Source organism: Quercus robur, chromosome 12 (assembly GCF_932294415.1).
Source record: "Quercus robur chromosome 12, dhQueRobu3.1, whole genome shotgun sequence".
NCBI classification, from domain to species: domain Eukaryota; kingdom Viridiplantae; phylum Streptophyta; class Magnoliopsida; order Fagales; family Fagaceae; genus Quercus; species Quercus robur.
In genome coordinates, this window is record NC_065545.1 from 15,446,151 (window position 1) to 15,468,847 (window position 22,697).

The 22,697-nt window shown below is 33.4% G+C and overlaps 2 protein-coding genes across 5 annotated transcripts; one reads left to right on the forward strand and one right to left on the reverse strand.

The window, feature by feature from the left end:
- The first annotated feature begins 863 nt into the window (after positions 1-863).
- Positions 864-3,688, forward strand: LOC126709630 (L-gulonolactone oxidase 3). The gene is made up of 3 exons (XM_050409938.1): positions 864-1,827; positions 2,385-2,640; positions 2,758-3,688. Exons 1-3 carry the CDS (start codon positions 1,138-1,140, stop codon positions 3,594-3,596), a joined length of 1,785 nt encoding a protein of 594 aa, XP_050265895.1. The 5' UTR covers positions 864-1,137; the 3' UTR covers positions 3,597-3,688.
- Positions 3,689-11,009: 7,321 nt separating this feature from the next.
- Positions 11,010-19,203, reverse strand: LOC126707992 (protein EMBRYONIC FLOWER 1). Of its 4 annotated transcripts, none has more exons than XM_050407778.1 (7): positions 18,924-19,203; positions 17,764-17,963; positions 16,660-17,084; positions 16,471-16,581; positions 14,927-16,386; positions 11,736-13,480; positions 11,010-11,626 (listed from the first exon to the last, which is right to left on the reverse strand). In XM_050407778.1, the coding sequence occupies exons 2-6, from the start codon at positions 17,922-17,924 to the stop codon at positions 11,765-11,767; spliced, it is 3,873 nt and encodes a 1,290-aa protein (XP_050263735.1). In that variant the 5' UTR covers positions 17,925-17,963; positions 18,924-19,203; the 3' UTR covers positions 11,010-11,626; positions 11,736-11,764. The 4 variants fall into 4 exon arrangements, with proteins under 4 accessions (XP_050263735.1, XP_050263737.1, XP_050263736.1 ...); XM_050407780.1 differs by having other exon boundaries at positions 16,471-16,563; positions 17,764-17,972; XM_050407779.1 differs by having other exon boundaries at positions 11,010-11,623; positions 17,764-17,972.
- Between the last annotated feature and the right edge of the window lie 3,494 nt (positions 19,204-22,697).

Sequence of the window (22,697 nt, forward strand, 5' to 3'; positions counted from 1 at the left end):
CCAAATCAAAAAGGTTGAAATTACGCTAATACTGTATAACTTTGGTTGTTATTACACTTTTTAAAACCTTTTTATTGAGATGAGTATTTAATAAATACGTCTCTTGGATCACATATTTTTTAAAATAATTTATAGGCTCCGTAAATATCAAAATAATGGAAGATTAGGAACTATTTTACTATAAAAGATTCGAAATTTTGTTTTTTGTTTGTTTGTTTGTTTATATATTATTATTTAGAAATTTACATAGTATATGAATGGATTTATTACGAAACCATATCTTATTAACATAAAATTTAGTGCTAACTTAAATATATAAAAGACATGTGGTGGAATCATCACAATATTAATTAATTTGATTAGTGATAGTGAAATCTGAATCTCTTGCTCACCTTACCAAACATTTGAATGGAGTTAATTTAGATACCGGTTTTATTATGGCATAAAAAAGGGGAAAAATGATGAGGGAGTTTTACTGCCCTAGCCCTACTCTTTCTTTTCTTTCTTTCTTTTCTTTTTTTTTTTTTTTTTTTTTTTTTTTTTTTAATTTTTAAATTATATTTTTTTTTAAGGCTGCAAATAGTTAAAATAAAATAATTTTTGATATATAGTTTTAGAATATTCGACTGTGTCTAAGATTAAGATCAAGTGCAATACTTAATGTAATTGGTAATTGATATGAATGGTTAAGATTTAAAGTTGCAAAAAGTAACTTTAAATCTCAACTATTGAATATAAAAAATAAGTAAAAGAAAAAAAAAAAAAAGTTGTGAGCGGGGGGGGGGGGGGTTAATTGCTCGGTGTAATATTGTAATTACATCCAAATGTCTACATATGTTATGTACAAATGAAGTAACTAATTATCAGTGCATTTCCTTCCAAAGCATTGCCTCCTCTAGCTTTTCAGCCGCATCTTAATCCCTTTACCTAACACAAAAACCTCCATTACACATGTAGGCAAACAAAACCATGATGTACCCAGTACACCCCATTGGTGTAGCTCCATTGTGCTCCAAGTAACTACTTTGTTCACCTCCCTTCAAAGCATTGCCTTTATCTTTATCATCCCCATATATAATCCCTTACCAAACACCAAAACCTCCATTAATACACTACAGCTAGGACAATCAAGACAAGATGTACACCACTTGGAACTGGTTCCTTGGTGTTCTTCACCTTGTCACATGGGGTTCAAGTTCAACCCTCCTAACCATCTATGCCATGCCACCACAATCCCCAGTTCAATGCAGCACAACTGGTGGCTGCACCCTCTACAATTCCTATGGTGTATGGGGAGACAGAAAGGATTGCCATGCCCCAAATGTCACATACCCAACAACCGAACAAGAGCTCCGGTCAGTCGTGGCCTATGCCAATCAAAATAAACTCAAGGTGAAAGTTTTGACCAAGTTTTCACATACCATACCAAAATTGGCCTGCCCCACATCAAATTCCGAAGCATCATTACTTGTCAGTACTGAAAAATATAACTCCAACATAGTAGTTGACAAGGACAATTTGGTTGTCACGGTTGATGCCGGAGTAGGATTACGTGAACTGATTGATAAAGTGGAAGAAGCTGGACTGAGTTTAGTGGCGGCGCCGTATTGGGAGGGTGTGAGTGTGGGAGGACTTATTAGCACTGGGGCACATGGAAGCTCATGGTGGGGAAAGGGAGGGGCTGTTCATGATTATGTTATTGGCCTTAGTCTTATTGTTCCTGCTAGACCATCTGAAGGATATTCCAAAATTATCAGATTAGAAGCACAAGATCCACTCCTTAATGCAGCTAAAGTATCATTGGGATTGTTGGGAGTTATCTCTAAGGTAAGAACCAATATACATCCTATTATTTGGATCTGGATCTGGATCTTATTCTGTGAAATATATTTTATTCTTATATATATTGGAGATAGCTAGTCCTCAAATTTAGATCCCATGTATATCATGAAAATTCCTTTGGAGTTTGAGTTTTTTTTTTTTTTTTTTTTTTTTTAAATTTTAAATTTATTTATTTTTTAATGTGTGTATATATATATATATATATATGTATATGTATGTATGTATGTATATGTATGTATTTTATTTCTTTGGAGCAAAGCTTGAAATAATTATCTATATGTCAAAATCACTGATATAGACATCGGTTATATCATCTGAAAATAATAAAAAAATTGGATCAAAATTTTATTAAAGACGCGGGTATAAATCTAACAATCAGTTGTACTCATGAAACGTGACCATGTCAGTGCTCATATATATATATATATATATATATATATTTTTTTTTTTTTCTTCCTTTCATAAGAATTATACTAAGCAATGTGTTCATGCTGAACCCTACAAATTTTATTGAATCAAAATTTGATAATGATCAATAACAGGTGAAGCTCTCACTAGAGAGAGGATTCAAAAGAAGCGTAACCTATAATTTCACGAACGATGATCATTTTGAAGACGTATTCATGGACCATGCAAAGAAGTATGAATTCGCAGATATAACTTGGTATCCATCAAAGAAAACTGCAGTGTACAGATATGATGAAAGAGTTCCCTTAAACGTTTCTGGAGATGGGGTTTATGACTTCATTGGGTTTCAGTCCAATTTAATATTGATCCCCAAATCAATTAGAGCAACAGGTAATTTGATCAATCTTTTACTTCACAGTCTATCTCATGGTTTATATCATAAATTTTTGTCCGCATATATACATAGTTGTACATAATAAAAATATAGACTAAATTGTAAAAATGCAGAGAAAACATTTGAGAATACCAGGGACGTGAAAGGTAAATGCACTCTAGCAACTACTACTGTGGCTGCCAAGAAATTAGTGGGTAATGGGTTAAAGAATGGTCTAATCTTCACTGGTTATCCAGTAATAGGTCAACAGGGAAAAATACAAACCTCAGGTTCATGTTTATATTCATCAAGCTCGTTTAGTACATGTGCTTGGGACCCAAGAATTAATGGGCTCTTCTTTTATGAGACAACAGCAATATTCCCAGCTCCAAAGTTTGGAAACTTTATCCGTGATGTGAAAAAATTGAGGGACCTAAACCCAGAGAATTTTTGTGGGGTGGATGTCTATAATGGATTTCTAATACGTTTCATTAAGGCTTCTGGGGCATATCTTGGCCAATCTGAGGATTCTGTTGTGGTTGATTTCAATTATTATCGTGCTAGTGAGGCTTCAACACCGAGACTAAACCAAGATGTTTGGGAAGAAGTGGAGCAAATGGCATTCTTTAAGTATGGGGCTAAGCCACACTGGGCTAAAAATAGGAACCTAGCATTCTTGGACGTGCAGCACAAGTATCCAAATTTTAATAGGTTTATTGCTGCAAGAAAACAATTGGACCCTCAAAACATGTTTTCAAGTGAATGGTCAGATGAGATACTATTTGGGCAGGAAGCTGCAAATAAAAGTGATGGGTGTGCCATAGAGGGACAGTGCATATGTTCCGAAGACCGGCATTGCAGCCCAGAAAATGGATATTTCTGCAAACAAGGTCTTGTTTACAAAGAAGCTAGAGTTTGTAGGTATTCACATTCCTTAAGTGATAATGAATATTTCTACGGAATTCGATATTAAACAATTTCATTTTTTGTAACCCCTCCCCCCTCAATAAAATAAACTTTGTCTGCACAATTAATATGAAAAGCAAGTTTGATTTCTAGCACCTATTTTTGTGTCTCAATGGATCACTGATAACAAACCATTGTTCCATTAACAATCCAATCGAGAAGCTTCGAAAAAGAAATTAGTTCACTCATCACTATAAATCACTAGCATTAAGGAAAAACAAAAATAACATAAAAAATGCCATATCTGTGTCATGAGCAAGCTAATAGTTATCCACTGACAATTTTATAGCGCTAGCTTATTTTGCTTTGTTGGTGAATAAATCTATGGTTGCTGCTTCTGCTCGTGCTAAAATTTGGTGATTTAGTCTTTAATTTGTAACTATTATCTTGATCGATCTGTAAACATTTAACATGTTTATAAATCTATGTCAATAGTAAACAAGGTTTTGGGACATCATATTACGTACGCTTCAGGTAACTTTTTTTTTTTGGCTTTAAAGATTATTAGGGCTCTATATTATTAAATCGCCGCCATTTATAGATTGGCTTAAAAGTTTGATAAAGTAGTCTAAACAACATAGGCGGCATCCATTATTATAAGTTAGATTCTCAATATGATTAGTATATAACCATATAAATATTCTGTAAAAGTAGCAAATTGGTGGCCCTCCTGGGGTCTAAATACTCCACTATCTTTAGGTTGAATCTCTAGCCTCCCAAAGCATGGGGAGAGTGGGAGACCATTTCATATGTAAAATTTAGTCCATAAATTTTACTTCCATGTTTTCTTTGTCAGTATTTACAAGTAGTGATAATCGATCCACTGCACTGAAATATATTTTTAAAATATCTATTATTATATATAATTAGAATTGACTTCTTTAATTAATGTGCACATTTTCATACTTTACCCTATTATATATTTAGTATGTTGCAGTTTGTAAGTCGATTACAAAGTTTTGTTATGCAATCTACTTTTGTTGAGTTGGGTTCAAAATTACAAAAAATTGTAATTCTTTAAAATATTATACAACTCCATAACTTTTAATTACTAATAATTTGTTAATCAAGTTCACGATTCAATAATTTATCCTTAATTTGTATGCTTATCAATTAGGCTAATTTTTGTTTCAATTTGATATTGTTCACTATCCAATCTGAAAAATTAATTATTTAGTATATTTATAAAACATTAAAAAACTATAAATTTTTAATTTTTTTTGGATGAGGTGGTTGTTGTTCTTCAATTATTTGGATATTTCGCAAATATGATGAGAATTTAGATATTATGTAATTCAAAGGAGGGTTATGTATATAAAGATTAACAAGACATCTTGGGTCCAATCTTTACTTAAAAATATATGAACATTTAAGTGTTTGATTATGATTTTTTTTTTCAAAATATTTTGCACACTTCCAATTCCAAGTTCCAATCATATGGCATGAATTGGAGCTAGTTTCTTTCCTCTCTCGTCTCTCATTTATGATTTACCAATGAGAAATCGAGTTATATATATGTATTCTAATGAGTGCTCACACGGGTTTCACTTTCAGTTGTAGCTATATTGCCTCACGTCACCTCAAGGAACATAGATATCATGAGTCTCGTCGGTCTTAAACTATCAAGATAAGCTTATAGAGTAAGTATTAGTAGTCATCACTCATAAATTTCGGTAAATCTTGGTAGAATCAACTTTATATATTTTTTTATTTGACATTTCGCACCTAGAATTAAATAGAACAAAAAAGAAAATTCTCTAAACCCATAGGTTATTATTATTATTATTTTTAGAATAATTGATAATTTGATAGTTATTTGTCATTTAATGGGAAAATTAAATAAATAAATAAAAGAGAACTGGGTCAATAATTTTACAAAATCCCAATTAAACGAGGCCTCCGATAGAACCAAGAAAAACAGCCCAAAGGGTCAATTAACCAAGATGCTCTAAGATGAACATGGGAATTAAAATAGGAGCAAAACTTTAATATATAAAAAAGGGTCAATCTTGGCTGATTCTTAAGTACTCTAGAGACTGTTGATCCTTGTAAACTAGCCTCCCTCCTCAACCCCACTTCTCATTACTTTGATGTTACGTATAGGAGCAATTAAGCAAACCTAACTCTTGCGGCACAGTAAAGGAACCAGAACCAACAGCACTGTCCATACGCTGTACTTGTCAGCTCAATTTAGCCAGAAAAATCAGTGCCCCACCACCAGAAAACCCAGAGCACAGTATGGTCTACATGTGTGGGGGCACGTATAGATTAACTATCACAATTAGCAGCAAATTGAGTATATATAGTTGGAGTTAGCTGTCCCTTCCTAAACACTGACAACTCAATGAACTTGAAAAATGTGTCATAAATTCGGTCTTCCAATTTGAATCCACCAAACTTCATGGCGTTTTCGGGGTAGTTATAGTTTTTGCCGGTGTTGGGTGGAACCATAGCATATATCTTGGTGCACGATGCTAGCTGGTTTATTGGGTGGTCTCTGGAGGTGGCATATGAGGAAAGCAGGTTAATTATTAGGAAGTGGCTAGCTAGTACGTACGTGGATATATCTATGGTCATGTAGGTGAAAAGGCCACGGGGTTAGAGAATAGTGAGTTTATGTTTAATCTTGTCATTCTTGTGCTTGCTTGATCAATGATCAATCTGGCTGTGTTGTCAAATGAAGCATGTTTCAATAACAGTTACAGCAGCATTTGAGCCGCCCGCAGGAGAGTCAGTAACTTTTCCTATTACTGATGAGGATGGAAGAAACTAGCTAGCCATTTCTAGAGACAGTAACCTATTTCATATACATATATATGACATGGGTACCCTATAAATATAATAGGTCATTCTTTAAAATTAAATATGCTTTCAATATATGTAGTTCTACATATATTAAGAATATATATTTATATTAAGGATAAATATTTATAAATCAACTTATCTTTTAATTTCTACCAAAAAAAAAAAATCTTTTAATTATATTGATCATAATTAATATCTTTTGAAGATCTTAAATCAATACTTTCTGTTTTCAAATAAATTATAGATTGCATAATATGATAAATATATTTTTTAGAAGTTACGATACATATAATACAAAAGTTAACGTTAGCTCATTTAAGTAATAAATATCAATTTTCTGTGCCCAAATATATACAAGCCAATATAGAAGAGGGGAAAAAAAGCTTGAAGTAAAGCTATTTTTTTGGGTAATGGATGACAAAATAATAGAGGTCCCAAACTCTACAGGAAAACCTTAGCATCTTCTTTTGGCAAAAGGACAAGAACTCCAAACATCTTTACATCCTTACTTCTCTTTACTTCTTTGAATGCAAAATAAAAGAGGGCATTTGTTTTTGTAAAAAAAAAAAAAAAAAAGATGAACCTTTGTTAAAGACATTTATTATCTATTTTTAAACAATTTTGCTATATAAACATAACTTGTTCCACAATTTATTAAAATAAAAAATTGTGAATAGTAGGCAATCGCTCTTATATATATGAATTCATCATTGATATTATTTTTATTTTTCATCACTATAACATGTTAGTAAGTTGTGAAATAAGTTGTTTAGCTAAACTTATCTAATAAAAATCATATTCTTTAAAAGTACTTTTTATTTATTATTATTAAGGTACACATTGTCATTTAAATGATTGTAGCAAAAAGTGAGAAATGACATGTTAATCATTTAAATGATGGTAGTATTTAAAAAAAAAAAAAAAAAAAAAAAAAACTTAAGGGTCTTTATGTAATCGACATATTTGTTAAATTTATTACAAGAAAGTATGGTGAATTGTGAAGAGGGTGGCATATACCCATACTGGCTTGAGGGTCATGTTATTATGAAGCGATAGGTATCCTATATATGTACTATGTACTAAAAGATATATATATATATATATATATATGTAATATTAACTCTCTATATATGTGTGATTCATATTTATTGAGAGTGTGATATTGTACCTATTCATTGTACAAGATACCACTTGGTTATGAAGTGTTTCTCTGTAGGTTATTAATAATAATTAAAGAGACAAAGTGTCAATATGGGAGCAATTCAGCTGCAGCTGGAGAATCTGCTAGGGTATGGATATAGATTTTAGCACAATTGGGTACTGAATGATAGGGATTGGAATTGATTGCTGAGGTTGTTTCTAACATGCAATAGGGAGGAAATTCAAAGAAAGCTAACTATCTTTTACTGTGTTTGGTGAATGTTCTCCTTTCTATCTTTTTATGGTAGATCTGTGGGTTTGCGGTTTGCCCTTACAAAATCAATGCACCTGAATTTAAAAAAAGTGTCCTCACAAAAAGCCAAAAGAAAGGATTACTATTAAATATTCAATCTATTTGTATTTAACTAATGTTGAAGACGATTACAATAGTTATTGAGTTCTTATTCACAGAAATGATAGAATGATGATGTGCTCGAGTGTATTTTGGATATATACCTTATTATATGGCTTTAGTTTCACATGGCTAAGTGTGCAGAGCTCTCTACCCAATAAGGGAGATTAACTCTAAATTAACTTTGCCAGCTTGACTGGTTATATATAATGGTTCGACCTTTTCTGCAGGTCCAGGTTTACAAAAACCAGAATGATCTGTGGGATTGTCAAGTATGTTGAATTGTTCTTTAATATCTTATATTAACAAAGGCAAATGAAAAGTCTGAGGTTTATATTTGTTTTCAAAAATCAATAGGTTGGTTTCAATTTCATGTATATTTAAAACATGAAGTTTTCAGATCACTATTTGGACGTATAAGCTTACCTGGGACAGGAAACTACAAGACAGTCCAAATTTTTCAACCAAAATATGAGAGGCCATAGTTAGTAATATATTTAATTTACCATTTCAAGTAAATGAAGGAGAAGATATTGATTATATTCTCCTTCATTCACTTGGTTAAAAAGAAGAGGAAAATAACAAGTAAAGTTCTTTATTGTCTCATATATATAATTTAAATGGTTCAAATGATTTGATTTTTGTTATAAAATATAACATATATTTACATAGTATATGATATCAAGATATACTCATCCGAATTATAGAAAAATCTTAATAGATCAAAGAAACGATTCAGAATTATAATAAAAAGAAGAAGAAGAAGAAAGTGTTAGTGTTAATAATAAATAGTAGAACTTGAAACTAATTAAAAAGAACAATTTTAATAATTTTATTATCACTCATATTAACAGACATTGGCAAATAAAAAATTGTATTGCCAATAAGAACATTAAAATTTGTCAATAGTTGAAGTTTATTTGTAAAATATAGTTTGGAAGATGTGCATTTTTATTTGTATGATAAACAAGAGTTTAGAAAAAATACAAACATACGTATAATATATATATATATATATTATGGATATTTTATATATATACTAATTATGTGTGAGACGACTAAATAGCATACTTCTATATATATACGAAAGATGAATAAAACCCAAGTTTTTTTGTTTTTATTTTCCCCTCTTCTAGTTAATACTTCAAATGTTATTGCACAAAAGGGAGGATCCATCTTCATCTTCAGGTTCCGCTAGAACAAAAGCGAGGATATCTGAGATGGGGAGGACTCCAACCTGGTTACAAGAGAGAATCCATTTTGCTACCAAATGGGCAACACAATTTAATTGTCTACAAAGTACAAACATGGAAAAGTGAAATAATCCAGAAAAGACTGATTCAAATCCAAGTTGAAATCATGGACAAAACAAACCTAAATGAAGAGAATGTGCAAAAAGGAAGACAAAAAAGTAACATGGTCCTATTACAGCATCTAGAGTGGGTTTTGATGTATCTTTTTCTTTTGAAAATTCATTTATTGAAAGGTGGTTAATGCATAGTTGTAACTTGTAAGTAGTAACTAAAAAAAATTCAAAGTGAGATTTTTATAAAAATTATACATAAATAAATAAACTAAAAAACTAAAAGATAAAGATCTTCTAGAACTACAGACACTTAACAAGCCAAATTGTTGTAATCAGAAATATAAAATATAATAGTAAATATATTAATTCATGTCCTTATGACCAAACCGGTTTGACTTTGGAAGTTTTAACATGTTTTTTGAAAAAAAAAAAATGCACGCAATTATATAGCTCCATATAGTTCTTGAGAACCAATTTATTTCATTCTCTCTTATATATATATTTCCTTTATCTTATTCCCTTCAGGCACTTTTGGACTTCCCGTGCAAATAGAATCTGTGGAGTGAAATTTCAAAGCATTTGAAGGGAAAAGTTAAGGGATGGTGCCACTGTTTATCTTCTCTTTTTTTTTTTTCTACCTTTTCTTGGAATTCTTTCCTGAACAGAAGTGGCCACACACACTACCAGCGATGGGACAATTTTAAAATGTTCAATTCATATTTTTTACCTTTTCTTTCCTGAACAAAAGTGGCCGCCACTACCATCTTAGACAATTTTAAATTTCTCATATTTAAACATGTAGAAAGACAAACTAGTTTGTTTGTTTGAAAGCATAACGACAAGGGAAAAAAGAAGTCTGCGGTATTAAATTTAATTTGAACCCAATTGAACTCTTTATGAGATGAATCTTGTACAATTTTTTTGGATAAATCAGATGAATCTTGTATAGTAACCGTGCTAAGTTCATTAACTGTATGAAAATTTGAGAGAATATCAAGAATTAATTTTTATTTTTTTATAATTTGACAGTTAGGAGTTAGGAGAGAGAAAATTTGAATTGTAAATGTTTTTGTTGGAAACATGTGGGAGTATGAATTGAGGTATAAGACTTTTGATAAGGTAGCAATTGTTTGTCTCTTAAAGTAAATGGAATATTAATTTTTGAAATGGTTACCTAAATTATAGCAATGTGTAAATATCCATCCAATATTAATTTTTAGTAACTGCAAACACCATAATAATGGCAATAAAGAAAACGATAGCAACCACAATATCACTGCTATATATGATCCAATTATACTGCAATTACACTTTGCCACAACTTATACGTGTCAACTTATAACTGGATTACATCAATTATACATAAATCTACCATTGGTATTTAGTAAAAACTAATCCAATCACCACTTAATATACATGCAAGAGTTGATGAAAAGTGTGTGTCCGTAGGCAAGGCAATAACAAAGTCAAAACCTTGGTAGTCTTGGTTTCAGTGGCTACTCAAGCAGAAAGTATAGGATCAAATTGGGTCTCTTTCTCGTGTCCGCAAACTAGGAAAATAGGTAAAGCATATGCTATATTTTTTTACCATTTAACTCTATTCCACAGAAATCTCAAGTATGAACAAAATTGATATCAAATAAAATGATCATATATCCATTAAAATTGTACTTTTCTTATCACAAAACTATCTTCAAACACAGCATGCTGACGGTTGAAAGGAGCTAAATATACAAGTTTCAGTAAACATAGAAGAATCACATTAAAGTATACACAAGACAATCTTGTTTGTGATATCTTATAAAGTCGTATTCCCAACTCACTCCAATAAAAGCAACACATTCTCTTTCAACTTAGTTTTCGCACTATATAAATTACAACAGAAAGTAATAACAACACAACAAGAACTTATTGATGAGTGATGACACCCCCTTGGGGTTATCCTGATACACACATCCACGTACTACACTATCTAATGCCCTGTTCTTTGTTTCCACTACTACTTCTTGGTCATTGACAGGGCATGGGTTGAAACAAAAATGCATATGAGCCCCTCCTAAATCTAAAAGGGCGATTTTGATGATTATACATAACCTTGTGACTATGAAACCAGCATAAAACATCTGATACAGTGATGAACTTGCAGAGAATGTGGGTATATGTACGTATATACAGGCCTTAACTTGCACCAGCATGGATTTTGCAGCTCTGATTTGGACATAGAAAATGCCAAAGACAACCTTAAGTCAAAGTATCAGAGTTCCTAAATCAAAACTCTCAACTGCTGCAAAAAGCATGAGTGGCATTTGCAGTCTGATCCTCAAAAGATATTCTCAATTTGCAGCAGCTGGCAGGAAATTTAAGACTTCACCTGCTGGAATTTAAATATTAGAAAGTTAAAAAAGAAACTACAATCATTAATGTTTAGACAAACTATTTAATGAAGAGAACTATATAATAAGAGGTTCTGAAGTATTACTAACAGTATGAATTTCAGGAACTGTCACAGAATTCAATGTTGTACACGTTCTTTGATAGTAGTCTGCTTGGGATTCCTATGTCTCTTGCGCCCAACCAAATTATATACAGAATGCCTGCTTTGAGGAGTCGCCTTTTCAAATTTTAGGTCCTCACCTCTAATCATGTATCGATTTCCTGGCACTGGTTTGCTAAAATCAGCTGGATTTTGATTGATACCACAAATTTCAGACCTTTTTGGATGTTGGGTTGAATTTTCCATCCCATGATATTGCTTGGTAAAAACTGTAGAATCGGATGCACCAAGGACTCTTTTCTGCACACTAGCAACAGGAATAGCTCCAAGATCTGTGCCTAAACTAGCATTGGGAAATACCAAATTTTCTGATCTACGACCTCTGCTCTGTGTGGGTGATTTAGAAAATTTTCTTTTGTCTTTGTTTTGAGTCTTCAAGGCAACTTGACCTGTAAAATTAGTAGCCCTTTGGAAACCCTTATCATTCTGAAATGAAGTAGATGCACCAACTGTTGGAGTGCAATGAAAACAACCATGGGCCTTCTCTGAAAAGTGATTTTTACTGCAATAGTCAGATGATGTGTGTTTTATGGAATCCATGGTCTTATATGCACCAATCTCAATTCTGGAAAACTCCTTAGAATTATGATCATGAGGAAAGGAAGGTCTCTTTGGGAACTTTGATGTTCCACCCATATTGAAGGTAGGACCTGATCGCATCCCTGCATCCATGAGGCTGAGCAAATGCATGGCTGGTATGGTTTCATTAGAATATATATCTAACGACCCCATCAAATTTTGGGGAAGCCCAATTCCATTGTGTTTGCAAGCTAAAGGGTACTCTGCATTATTCCTGCCAAAAGTTTCAGAACCAAAGCTCATATTGTGCTCAAGGCTGGGAGCATTTAGATTCAAAAACTTCAGATCGTGATCACTTTTCAATGTTTTCATATTCCCCTTATGCAGTGAACTGGGAAACTGTGAAAGCATATCTATGTTAGTAGACTGAGCTACACCCTTTTGAGGCATGTTATATCCAAAGGGAATTTGATTAGGAATCATGGGTGGCCAAAGATGAACTGCTGCTTCAGTCTGATTTGGAGCTGTCTGCTGTTGTGTATTACATCCTCCCAAGGCTTGCAAAGTAGCATGAGAAGGCCCATGCCCCACCATACCTCCATTCCATTTGCAATTCTGACCACGACTATGTGTGCTAGAACTGGTAGCAGAAAATGGGACTCCACTGGATTGGTTCTTTTGGGACTGAGCAAAAGTCCTAAACTCTTTAGGGTTCTGAAATTGATCCAGGTGGCTCACATTCAAGTGGTTTCTATCAATAGGAGAAAAGTAATCAACTGCCTTTTGTTTGGGGGGTCCCACATTTTTGTCTGTTGTGATTACACCATTCCTTGCATTTCTAGCCTGTGATATTCGCTTGTGAGTAAGTTCCTCCTGTAACCTCAACTCCCCATTGCCATAAGTATTAGCAGAATCCATCATCTGACCATTTCCTGTATTATTGGTTGTTTCTGACAGGCGTTTCTTATTGTCAGCATCATGAAGACACCTCTCATATTGATTTTTTGCCATGAGTTCAACAATTTCCATGGGTATGTCATCTAGAGTTCCCTGCTCAGACACCTTGTCAGCTTTTTTGTCACTATGTTTCTTATCAACTGCTGAATGTTCCTGAGCTTTACTAGTTTTGGAAATGTTGCTTGCACCAGAATAACCCTGTAAAAAGAAAAATTATTTTCTCCAAACAAGGTATACTCTGAAGCACTTCATCATATCATTTATAGACAAAAAGATGAACAGAAAGACCAGAAACTTGAGAAGCATTTCTGAGAAAAACCATGCGAACCACATAATTAGGAGATTTATAGGCCATTTACAGGAAAAAATTATTGCATAAAATGATCCTATATATAACCAAAAACATTGCTATATATGCCATATCATGAACTCTAGAAGAGAATGGGTAACCATCTATGCGTGGATATGGGAATATTATGTGTGTGTGTGTGTTTTTGGAGACAACCAAAACATGCAAAGTCTTAAAAGATGTATGGACTGATCTACATGCTAATTTATAAATGAAAAAATTGAGGTTGGCACTCAGCTAACATATTTAAATACCTCCACTACAACATATAAGACCAAACTCAACTGAGGTAATGACAATTAGAACAGAACACAAAATATTGATGCTCTCTCTTTATGATTAGTTAAGTATGAAACTCATAGCAGTTTCCAATTAGGTGAATTTCCTTCACTTCACAGGGAAAAGAAAAAGGGAAAAAGTATTTTCCTAACATATAATGTGGTATAAAATATCTTTGTTACTAATTAGTAATTATGTATGATTACAAAGACAATGAGCAAATACACTTCCAAACAGACACCAATATTAGAATTTATACTTATTTCTTCTTTATTTATGGTCTACCCCATTTTCAACTTCTTGAGGTGAAGTATATGTAGCAGGCCTACTTCAACTACCCAAATGGTTCTTTTAAGCTCTTGAGGCAAGGAAAAAAGTTGGTCCCTGCTCGAGAATGAGAGCTGAAAACTCTTCATTGACTGAGTTGCTGAGTTTAGTCCAGTAAGGTTCTATTGAATTAAGCAAGAGATGGCTCAATCATTGAACAGAAGAGAACAGCTACAACAGCTGAGAAAGTTTCTTTTGATAGATAGATGGATAGAGGGACAAGGGGTTGGTTTGACAATGCTTGAGATCAATTTGATGGGCCTTCACTCATGGAAAGACTAGCCCCAATAACAAACTAAGCTCTTTACATTGCATTTAAATAATGCCATACTCAAGGCAGGATTCTTGATTTTCTTTTTCTAAATGTTCATAGGAGGTAAAAAGAACATCTTCTGACTCAAGAAGCCTAAACTAATTATTAGCGCAAAACTCCCAAAGAATGGTGACCAGATATTCAGACTTGAAAGTGATTGTGGACCAGAAAAGAAGTTGATTCATGACCCAATTGCAGCTCCAAACGACTCAACCAGAGAAATGAATTGTACGAATAAAAGGGAGAGATAATTATGTGTACACACACACACACCAACATCACAGCAAAAACCCACCCACATTGTAATCTATATATACATCCATGTAAACATTGTAATGAAACAATCCTAATAGTGAGAAGAAAGAAAGACTTGTACCATTTGGTGAATTTGAGAACATCCCCCAGCCTCAACCCCATAGGTGCAGTTATGCATCTCATTCAGGAATGGTATTCTAAAAGTGGTTATCTTGCTCTTGACTTCACAATTTACTCCTTTTCCAGAAAAGGCATCTGTAGGAGATTTAGAAGGAACACTTGACTCTCCAACACTGTTAATTTCCATACGTTTCCTCAAAACCTGATCTACTCTGGGAGTGCCCTCTTGCCAAGGCGACAAGAATGGTGGCCCACCTTCAACCCGACGAATAAATTCTGTGTCATATCTTGGTATATCCAAAAAGCTATTAAGTGAAAGATGTAGCCCTTTTTCAGTGGATGAATCTTGCACAGATTGAAATGGAGTAATAGATCCAGTTTGCATAATATCTATATTTTTCCGTGTAATTGGATTATTTCTGAGCATGCTGTCAGTCAAAGGAAAAAGAGCAGCTTCACCTCCATCCACTTGTGGGTTCTTGTTTTTCTTTTTGCACATTTTAGGCTTCTTTTCCGTCCTTAGAGGAACAAAAGGAAAAGTGTCCATTTCTCTGCCTGCAAATGCATCATGGGCTAATCTGAAAGAAACAGTATCAATAGCATTGCTCTTACTCGTATTTCCAATTTTATCCTGAATTCCTTTTTGCACATTTGCTTGGGGCAGTGCTAATGACAAATCAGCACCAACATCTTGCATCTTCTTATTCTTCTTCTTGCCTACAGTCAGATTTCGATCAGTTTTTAAACCTATTTCAGCAAATGCATCCTCAGATTCATTACCCACAATTGCATCAGTTGTCTCTGCATCTCCCTTCCATGTCTGAGCTTTTTTATTCAAATTGTTTGAAGAGGTTATTTCTGGAGGTCTCCACTCTTCATCCTGAGCCAACTTCCTTTTCCTATTCTGAATCACAGCCCTTTTAACATTTCCTTGGATTGCCACATGCCCTTGGGGAACGGAAAGTGTATCTAACCCTCCAGATGCATTGGGGATTCCATTGGATGGAGGATTATCGGTCTCAATGTGATCGCTCTTTGCATCACTATTTTTACCCAACAATTCAGTCAGCAGACGCACCTTTGGAGTTTTTCTACGGAGCAAACCACTTGACTTATCTAGATGATGGTCCGGAAGATCATCGCCAACCATAGTATCAGCATTTTCAGATGCTTCATAATCACACTCATCCAAGTCCAGAGAAGGGTTTCCTGTTGTATGACTCTTGACAGCATTAGGTGCCTCATCAACCATACTGCCAAACCCAACAATCTGACAAGCTTTTGATAGCTCTATGTGTTGATCAACTGGAGAAGTTTGTGTTCCTGTCTGACAATGTTCAGCAGAATCATTAACTATGCATTTGAGATTCCTATCAGCAAGCTCAATGTCAGCGACTACATGACTCCCACAGCCTGGCTCATAAAATTCAATAGATCCATTGCAGTTTGACTTTGGAGCCACTGTTTCAGAAAGAAGCATTATTGTTGTGATAAATATGTAATGTAAATATTTACCGCATGGTTTGCAATTCATAGTAAAATTACCTGCTTCATTTGCATTGCCTCTTTGTATCATTCTTGAATTAACTTCTGGTGCAGCACTTGTTAATTTGGGAATTTCCTTATTGACATTATCTTCTGTACCAGTGTCATTCCCTGGAAAAAACATAGTAAATGAGCCAAACACTAAATAGTATATAAACTTCAATAGAACTGAGCTGGATTGATGTGTACCAATAAAAGTGTTGTTTGCAAGTTCAACTTTCTTTTCTTTCTTATCACTACTTAATAAAAGATGGTTGTCATTGCTCAATTTGGTAGAAGTATTGGCATCAACTGATCTTCCATCAAGAACTAGCTTGGGAGCTTGCTGGAAACCTGGGAGAAGCACAGCAGCACTGCCCAGGGATGATACATGGGAACAAGTGCTACTGGATCTACATTTAGTACTACAACAATTCAAGACTGTTCCATCATCTTTTGCAGCACCTTTACTAGCAACCTCACGTAGACAATTTTGGCAACGCCACCATCTGAATTTTGGAACATCTAAAGGGGGAAGAAAAGATGTTTGCTCCTCAGACTCAGTCTGGTCACCCTCTAAAGAAAATGGATAACATCTCTTCCAATCTTTTTTGCGAATCTCAGCAACATACCCACTACATCCAAATGCACGAATTTTATAAGGAAAACTTGTAAAGAAAATCCAGAAGCCAACCTTTACTACACTTTTTTTTTTTAATATGTGTGTGTGTGTGTGTGTGTGTATTATAATCATTCACTATATATAACAAATAGGATACATCTGATAACCACCCCCCCTCCCCCCCAAAACAAAACCCCAAAAAAAAAAAAAAAAAGACTTTAAATTTTTTTCAAATATCATTTCTGTAGGACTAGCAACTTAGTAGTCTGTCAATCAAGTTCCTGATGATACTCCATGCCACTAATTAAAATAAAAAAATTAATTTATTTTTCTCTCCAAGAAATGATAACATAGTTCAATTGAGATGACAATTACAAGACCTACATGATTCTCAAATTTGGTTCTCATAAACTGCATATTGAAGCTTGAGATAGCCATTGATAAGTTCTTTAAAGAGCTAAAAGAAAAGTGAGTTTAACATTCTATATGAGCAAGGAAGCAACACCTCAGTAGCATAACAACCATGCCAACCACATGATTCTTGTAAGAAAAAATCCCCCCACCCAAAAAAAAAACCAACAACAACTCACCACACATACAATTACAATAGAACTGGTATTGAATCATTGCCACATATCTGTAAAATTAAAACAAATCAGAAAGACTATTACATGATTAGGGAAAAGGCTTACCGTATAGAAAAATGCTCACACTTTCCAGCATCACTCTTATCCTTAGCACTAACAAGATCTATAGATATCGAGTCAATCTGAATAAACGGCCCATCTGACTTGGAGACAGTATTAACATTGCTCTTACAATGATTCTCCTCCACCACAATACTCCTCTCCATGTTAGCAAATAATACCACAGCATGCAAATACACTATTTCCTACACCCCCTAAAAAAAAAGCAACTCAGTAGCATCATTATCTCATGCTAAAATTACAATTTATTGGTAATAAAAGCAATAGACTTGAACACAATTTTAATTTCCATAGTCATTCACAATATCTTAAGCAAAGTCCCAAAGAAACATGTTAGGGTTTAGCACACCCACAAAGAGATCAAAAGTGAAGACAAAAATTTTATTGTCAAAATTGTTATAGAATGCTTGAGAAGGTAAACAAACTCTATATAAAGTCATTTCACACATAAGATAACAACCCTCAAGCAATATACAAGTACATAAAGTACTTGGGTAATAAATTTAAAACCCTAGTTTTCCATAAAATAACAAACATAAAGATGTTTGCAGCCTCTAATTCCATTCTCAAACAATCCAACAAATCAAGTATCTAAACCAATCCACAAAAGGTTCAAAGCAACCCATAAATCAATACCCATATAAATAAAAAGGCACACATTAGGGTTTTGTCCTTATAAAACTTAGATATATCCCCACACATTGAGAAAAAGTTGAGTCAATGTCCCAATAGATATATAACACTAATTAACACAAACCCACCTCTAGTTTCTCAAATCAAATAACAAAAACATGAACTTAATTAAACTCATAAATAAAACTTTATAGTATTTAATTGTTCACCAATTCAAAAGCCACTGAATAGTTATAACAGCTTGTTGTACAAAAAATCAATCAAAATAACACATGAAAATAGTACAAAAGCGTTCAAATTCATCCCCAAAACAAAACCCAGATAGGAAAACACAAAGTAAAGGCTGGACTTGACGTACTAAACGCAGTGAAATGACCTAAATATCTTAAAGAACCCAGCTTGGCGTTACCCAAAACCAAAAAAAAAAAAAAAACTGAGAGCGATCAACACCGAGCCAAACAAGGACCAGGAAACCAAAATCAGCAGAAAGTAATTGAAGCATCAAAATTCACCTTGTGAACTCAATCGACGAGTGCCCAGAGACGATGTCGTATTGTTTTAGCTCCGATTCTCCACGGCGAGTCGAGGAAATTGTACTAAAAGAGAGAGAAGTTGGAGGAGATAACGAGTGGCTCAGCTGTGAGGTGGGATTCGAAGCCTCGCTGAGTACAATTTGAGTGCGAACTTTGGAGAAACCCTAGAGAGAGAAAGAGTGTGAGAGAGGTTTTCGATTCTTCAGAGAGAAGAGAGAGAGAGAGAGAGAGAGTGACTTTTTATCTATTGCCCTTGAAATGAGGTTTTGTTGTATTAAAAATCATCTATGGCATATGCTATATATCATAGACCATGTCATAGGGATACACATACATAAACAAAAAGTAAATATAGGGAGGAGAGAGACAGAGATAGAGAAAGAGAGAGAGATGGGTTGGCCAATAGGAGAGGGACAAGTGGCAGGAAGGTGCGGTTCTTATCACAAACCATTATGGTGTGTGTGAGACAGACAGGAAAGGAAACCCTAGAGTATAACAGTTAAAAAAACTACTTAAATTACTATGAAAAAAATATTCTAGTTAATGTGCCTTCCATATAATCACATAATGTCTATAATTTTACGCGTGTTGTCCATATATTTTAGTAAGAATCTATTTGGATCTAATGATTTTGTGCATTAGATTTATTGGAATGCATAATGTGTCAAACATTTGTTATATGTTTAAATTTCAACAAATTCAATGCCCAAGAATACTGGACCAATCTTTCCCTCCAATTCTTACCTACTAAAATACGATCACATTTAACCTACAGAATGGATGATATGTAAAAACGATGTATATTAATGAGTATATTATAATAATAAATGTTTATTTGAGAATAACCTATATAATTTTTTGATGAAAATTTGTTGCGGAATAAAAAGTAAAAGTAAAATAATATAAGTGGAAAACTCGCAAAAGACCCTCTCGTAAACAATAGGAAAAAAAATTACAGAGGTGGCTTATAATGAAGATTGAAACGCACATCAATTACTATATTAATTAATTAAAAAGAAAAGAAAAGAAAAGAATAAGGTAAGTACAAACTTAAGTACCAGTCATTGTACTGTTGTGTTCCTAGCCCTACGCGTTGTTTACACGCTCTGTTAGGCGGACGGTCATTTTTTTATTTGTGCCTGTCGTGTCAAGTAGGGCTAAAGATGCTCATGCCTTTGCACATAAACGGCTCCTGATTGGAGCGTGTATTACACGTACTACTTCAGAGGGTGGTAGTTGATAGCGAAGTTTGAAACCCTAGGTTCCTCTTGTGAGTAATAAGGATGGAATGGTATCTAACCCTAGCACTTTAGAAAATATTTAACCCTAACGCTGTGAATTGTGAATAGTAAATTGAGGTATAAGAATTAAGGGGTTAACCGTTTATTTGCACAAAGCAATTTTTTAGTTGCACCCAATGAAGGTTTAAAATAATAATTCCCTTTCTTCGTCATATTTTTATTTTATTATTATTTTCCATTACCATTGTTAAGGTTGTGTGAGAATTACCTAGCTATTACCATGGGGGAAAAACCAGTCTGGGTGTTTTTTTAGTCAGGCACAGTAGCTTTGTGTACAGTTATATATATGGGAGTGCCAGTTCAGATTACTTTGGACTTTGTACAAAACCAAGGGCGATATGCAAATCCATATATGGGTTTCCTTTTACCAAAATGTCATTGTTTTTCTTTTCAGCCAAAAAAAACAATGATACTAACATGTGGGGGGAAATTATTTTACTTGAAAATAAAATAGAAATGAACAATGGTTGTACAGTTAATGTTAGTTTTTAGTACAAACTCTGTAATTTGTAGAATTGATACTTATAATATATGATAAAAGTAATGATATATAGACAAACAAATAGTAATTTACACAATGTACACATGTCGTGACATATATATTTTTTCCCTAGAGCAAAAATGGCCACAAAAAGCACACCCCACAGTCAATTTAAGTAGATTAAATGGATACAACAAAATCTACCTTTTGCTGTATAAAACAAAAGCCATTACAGCTTATAATTACGTGAAAGCCTAGAAAGTTTTACTTGGGTCTCTCATCTTCTCTAAGAGCTACTTTTACTTTACATTACTACATCCGTGGGTCACTGAGTCACTGACCCAATGAGATCTTTGTTGATTTTTCTTTGTTTTTTTTTTAAGGAGAGCAGTGATCTGTGTTGAATTTCATAATGAAATGAGACACATATCTTAAAATTGAAAGGGTACCTCACTCTTCCTGTGGAGCTAGAGGGCCCCTTTGATATTTTTCTCTGTCATTGCGCATTCTAGGTCCAAAAGATCCTATCAAATTCAAAGAAATTTTAAGTAGTTAGGGAATTTTCTTCCATGATCCTAGATCCTTGTCGCCTCTGGAAATTTTCTAAAGTTGATGTTTACAATTATCTGTACACGAAAAGGAGGGTCGATGTTACCATCATGACTAGCTAGGCAAAAATATTTGAAAAGTATTAATGGAGAATTAATTTGGAGAAAGGAGAATTTAGTTTATTTTATCCAAGTAGTTAGTGTGTAATTAACGATGATTTAAGTGTAATGCATGCCTTAATACACGTTTTATTATGATGTATCTCTCAAACATATTTCCATTCGTTTATTTGTTAATTTCTTAGGTACAACTTTTTAAAATTTCGTACATTTTTAAATATGTTTATGTTTTATAAATATCGATACATACTTTAAGTACATTAGTTTATAAGAAATTTTTTACAAAAAAAGAAAAAAGTAATTAATTTTTTTGAACCATTTTTATATTTTCCATATTAATGTAATGTAATTTATTTAAACAATGACCTATGACAATAAAGAGGAACCATTACCAGTATGACAATATCAACCTATTTTATGTCGAACATTCCAAGTGAAACTCTGTCCCAATGATGCTGGGTATGCACTCGGAGAAAATCAACATTAATTAAAAGAATTAATGGAAGTCAAGGTCATTGATAGAACCTAGAACTTCTGAAACAACTTTAAACTTTTCTATAATTCTACTACTCTTTTAGGTTCACCCAAAAAGTACTTTTCCTTACACAAAGTTTGTGTACAATCAGCTCAGCCGAAATCACTAAATTAATTTGCCAAATAAGTCCACATCGATCATTACTTATCTAAGTGCGTATTCAGCTCTAATTAACTTGAAAAAATTTGTTTAATCAAATTGTCGTCTTGTCTTTTTTTCCAAGTTGAAATGATGCTATCATGTTAAACAGTAATGGCGAGAAACACGTGTCCAAGAAGAATATTGTACGTACGTACATATTATAGATATATGGCCCATATTATTGAGAAATACATTACACACATACATATATATATATATATATATATTGCATGTTTTTGTTTATAAAGTTTTTTTTTTCTTTTTTTGCATAATATTCCTCTCCAAAATCTGTATTTTTTTGAACAAAACTGAGAATGAATATATAACATGATAGTCAGTTTGATAAAGGTACCTCTTAGCATGTTTCTAGGGATGGACCCTTTGAGATCAATTATGTTGTCTCCATGCTTGTCAAACTAGCTAACCCCTTTTCTTTGTTCTTTCCTTAAAGCGTACTTAACAATATCAAATTGTACACTCCGTTTTATTATCATGAAAATTTTACCGATGACTTCAATATTTTTTTAACCCTATCCAATTAGATCACAAATGCGTGGCTTAATCAAAGTTTAAATCCTTAAACGATAAGTTCTATAGTTATCGAACTTGATTTTCTATTCTATGTTA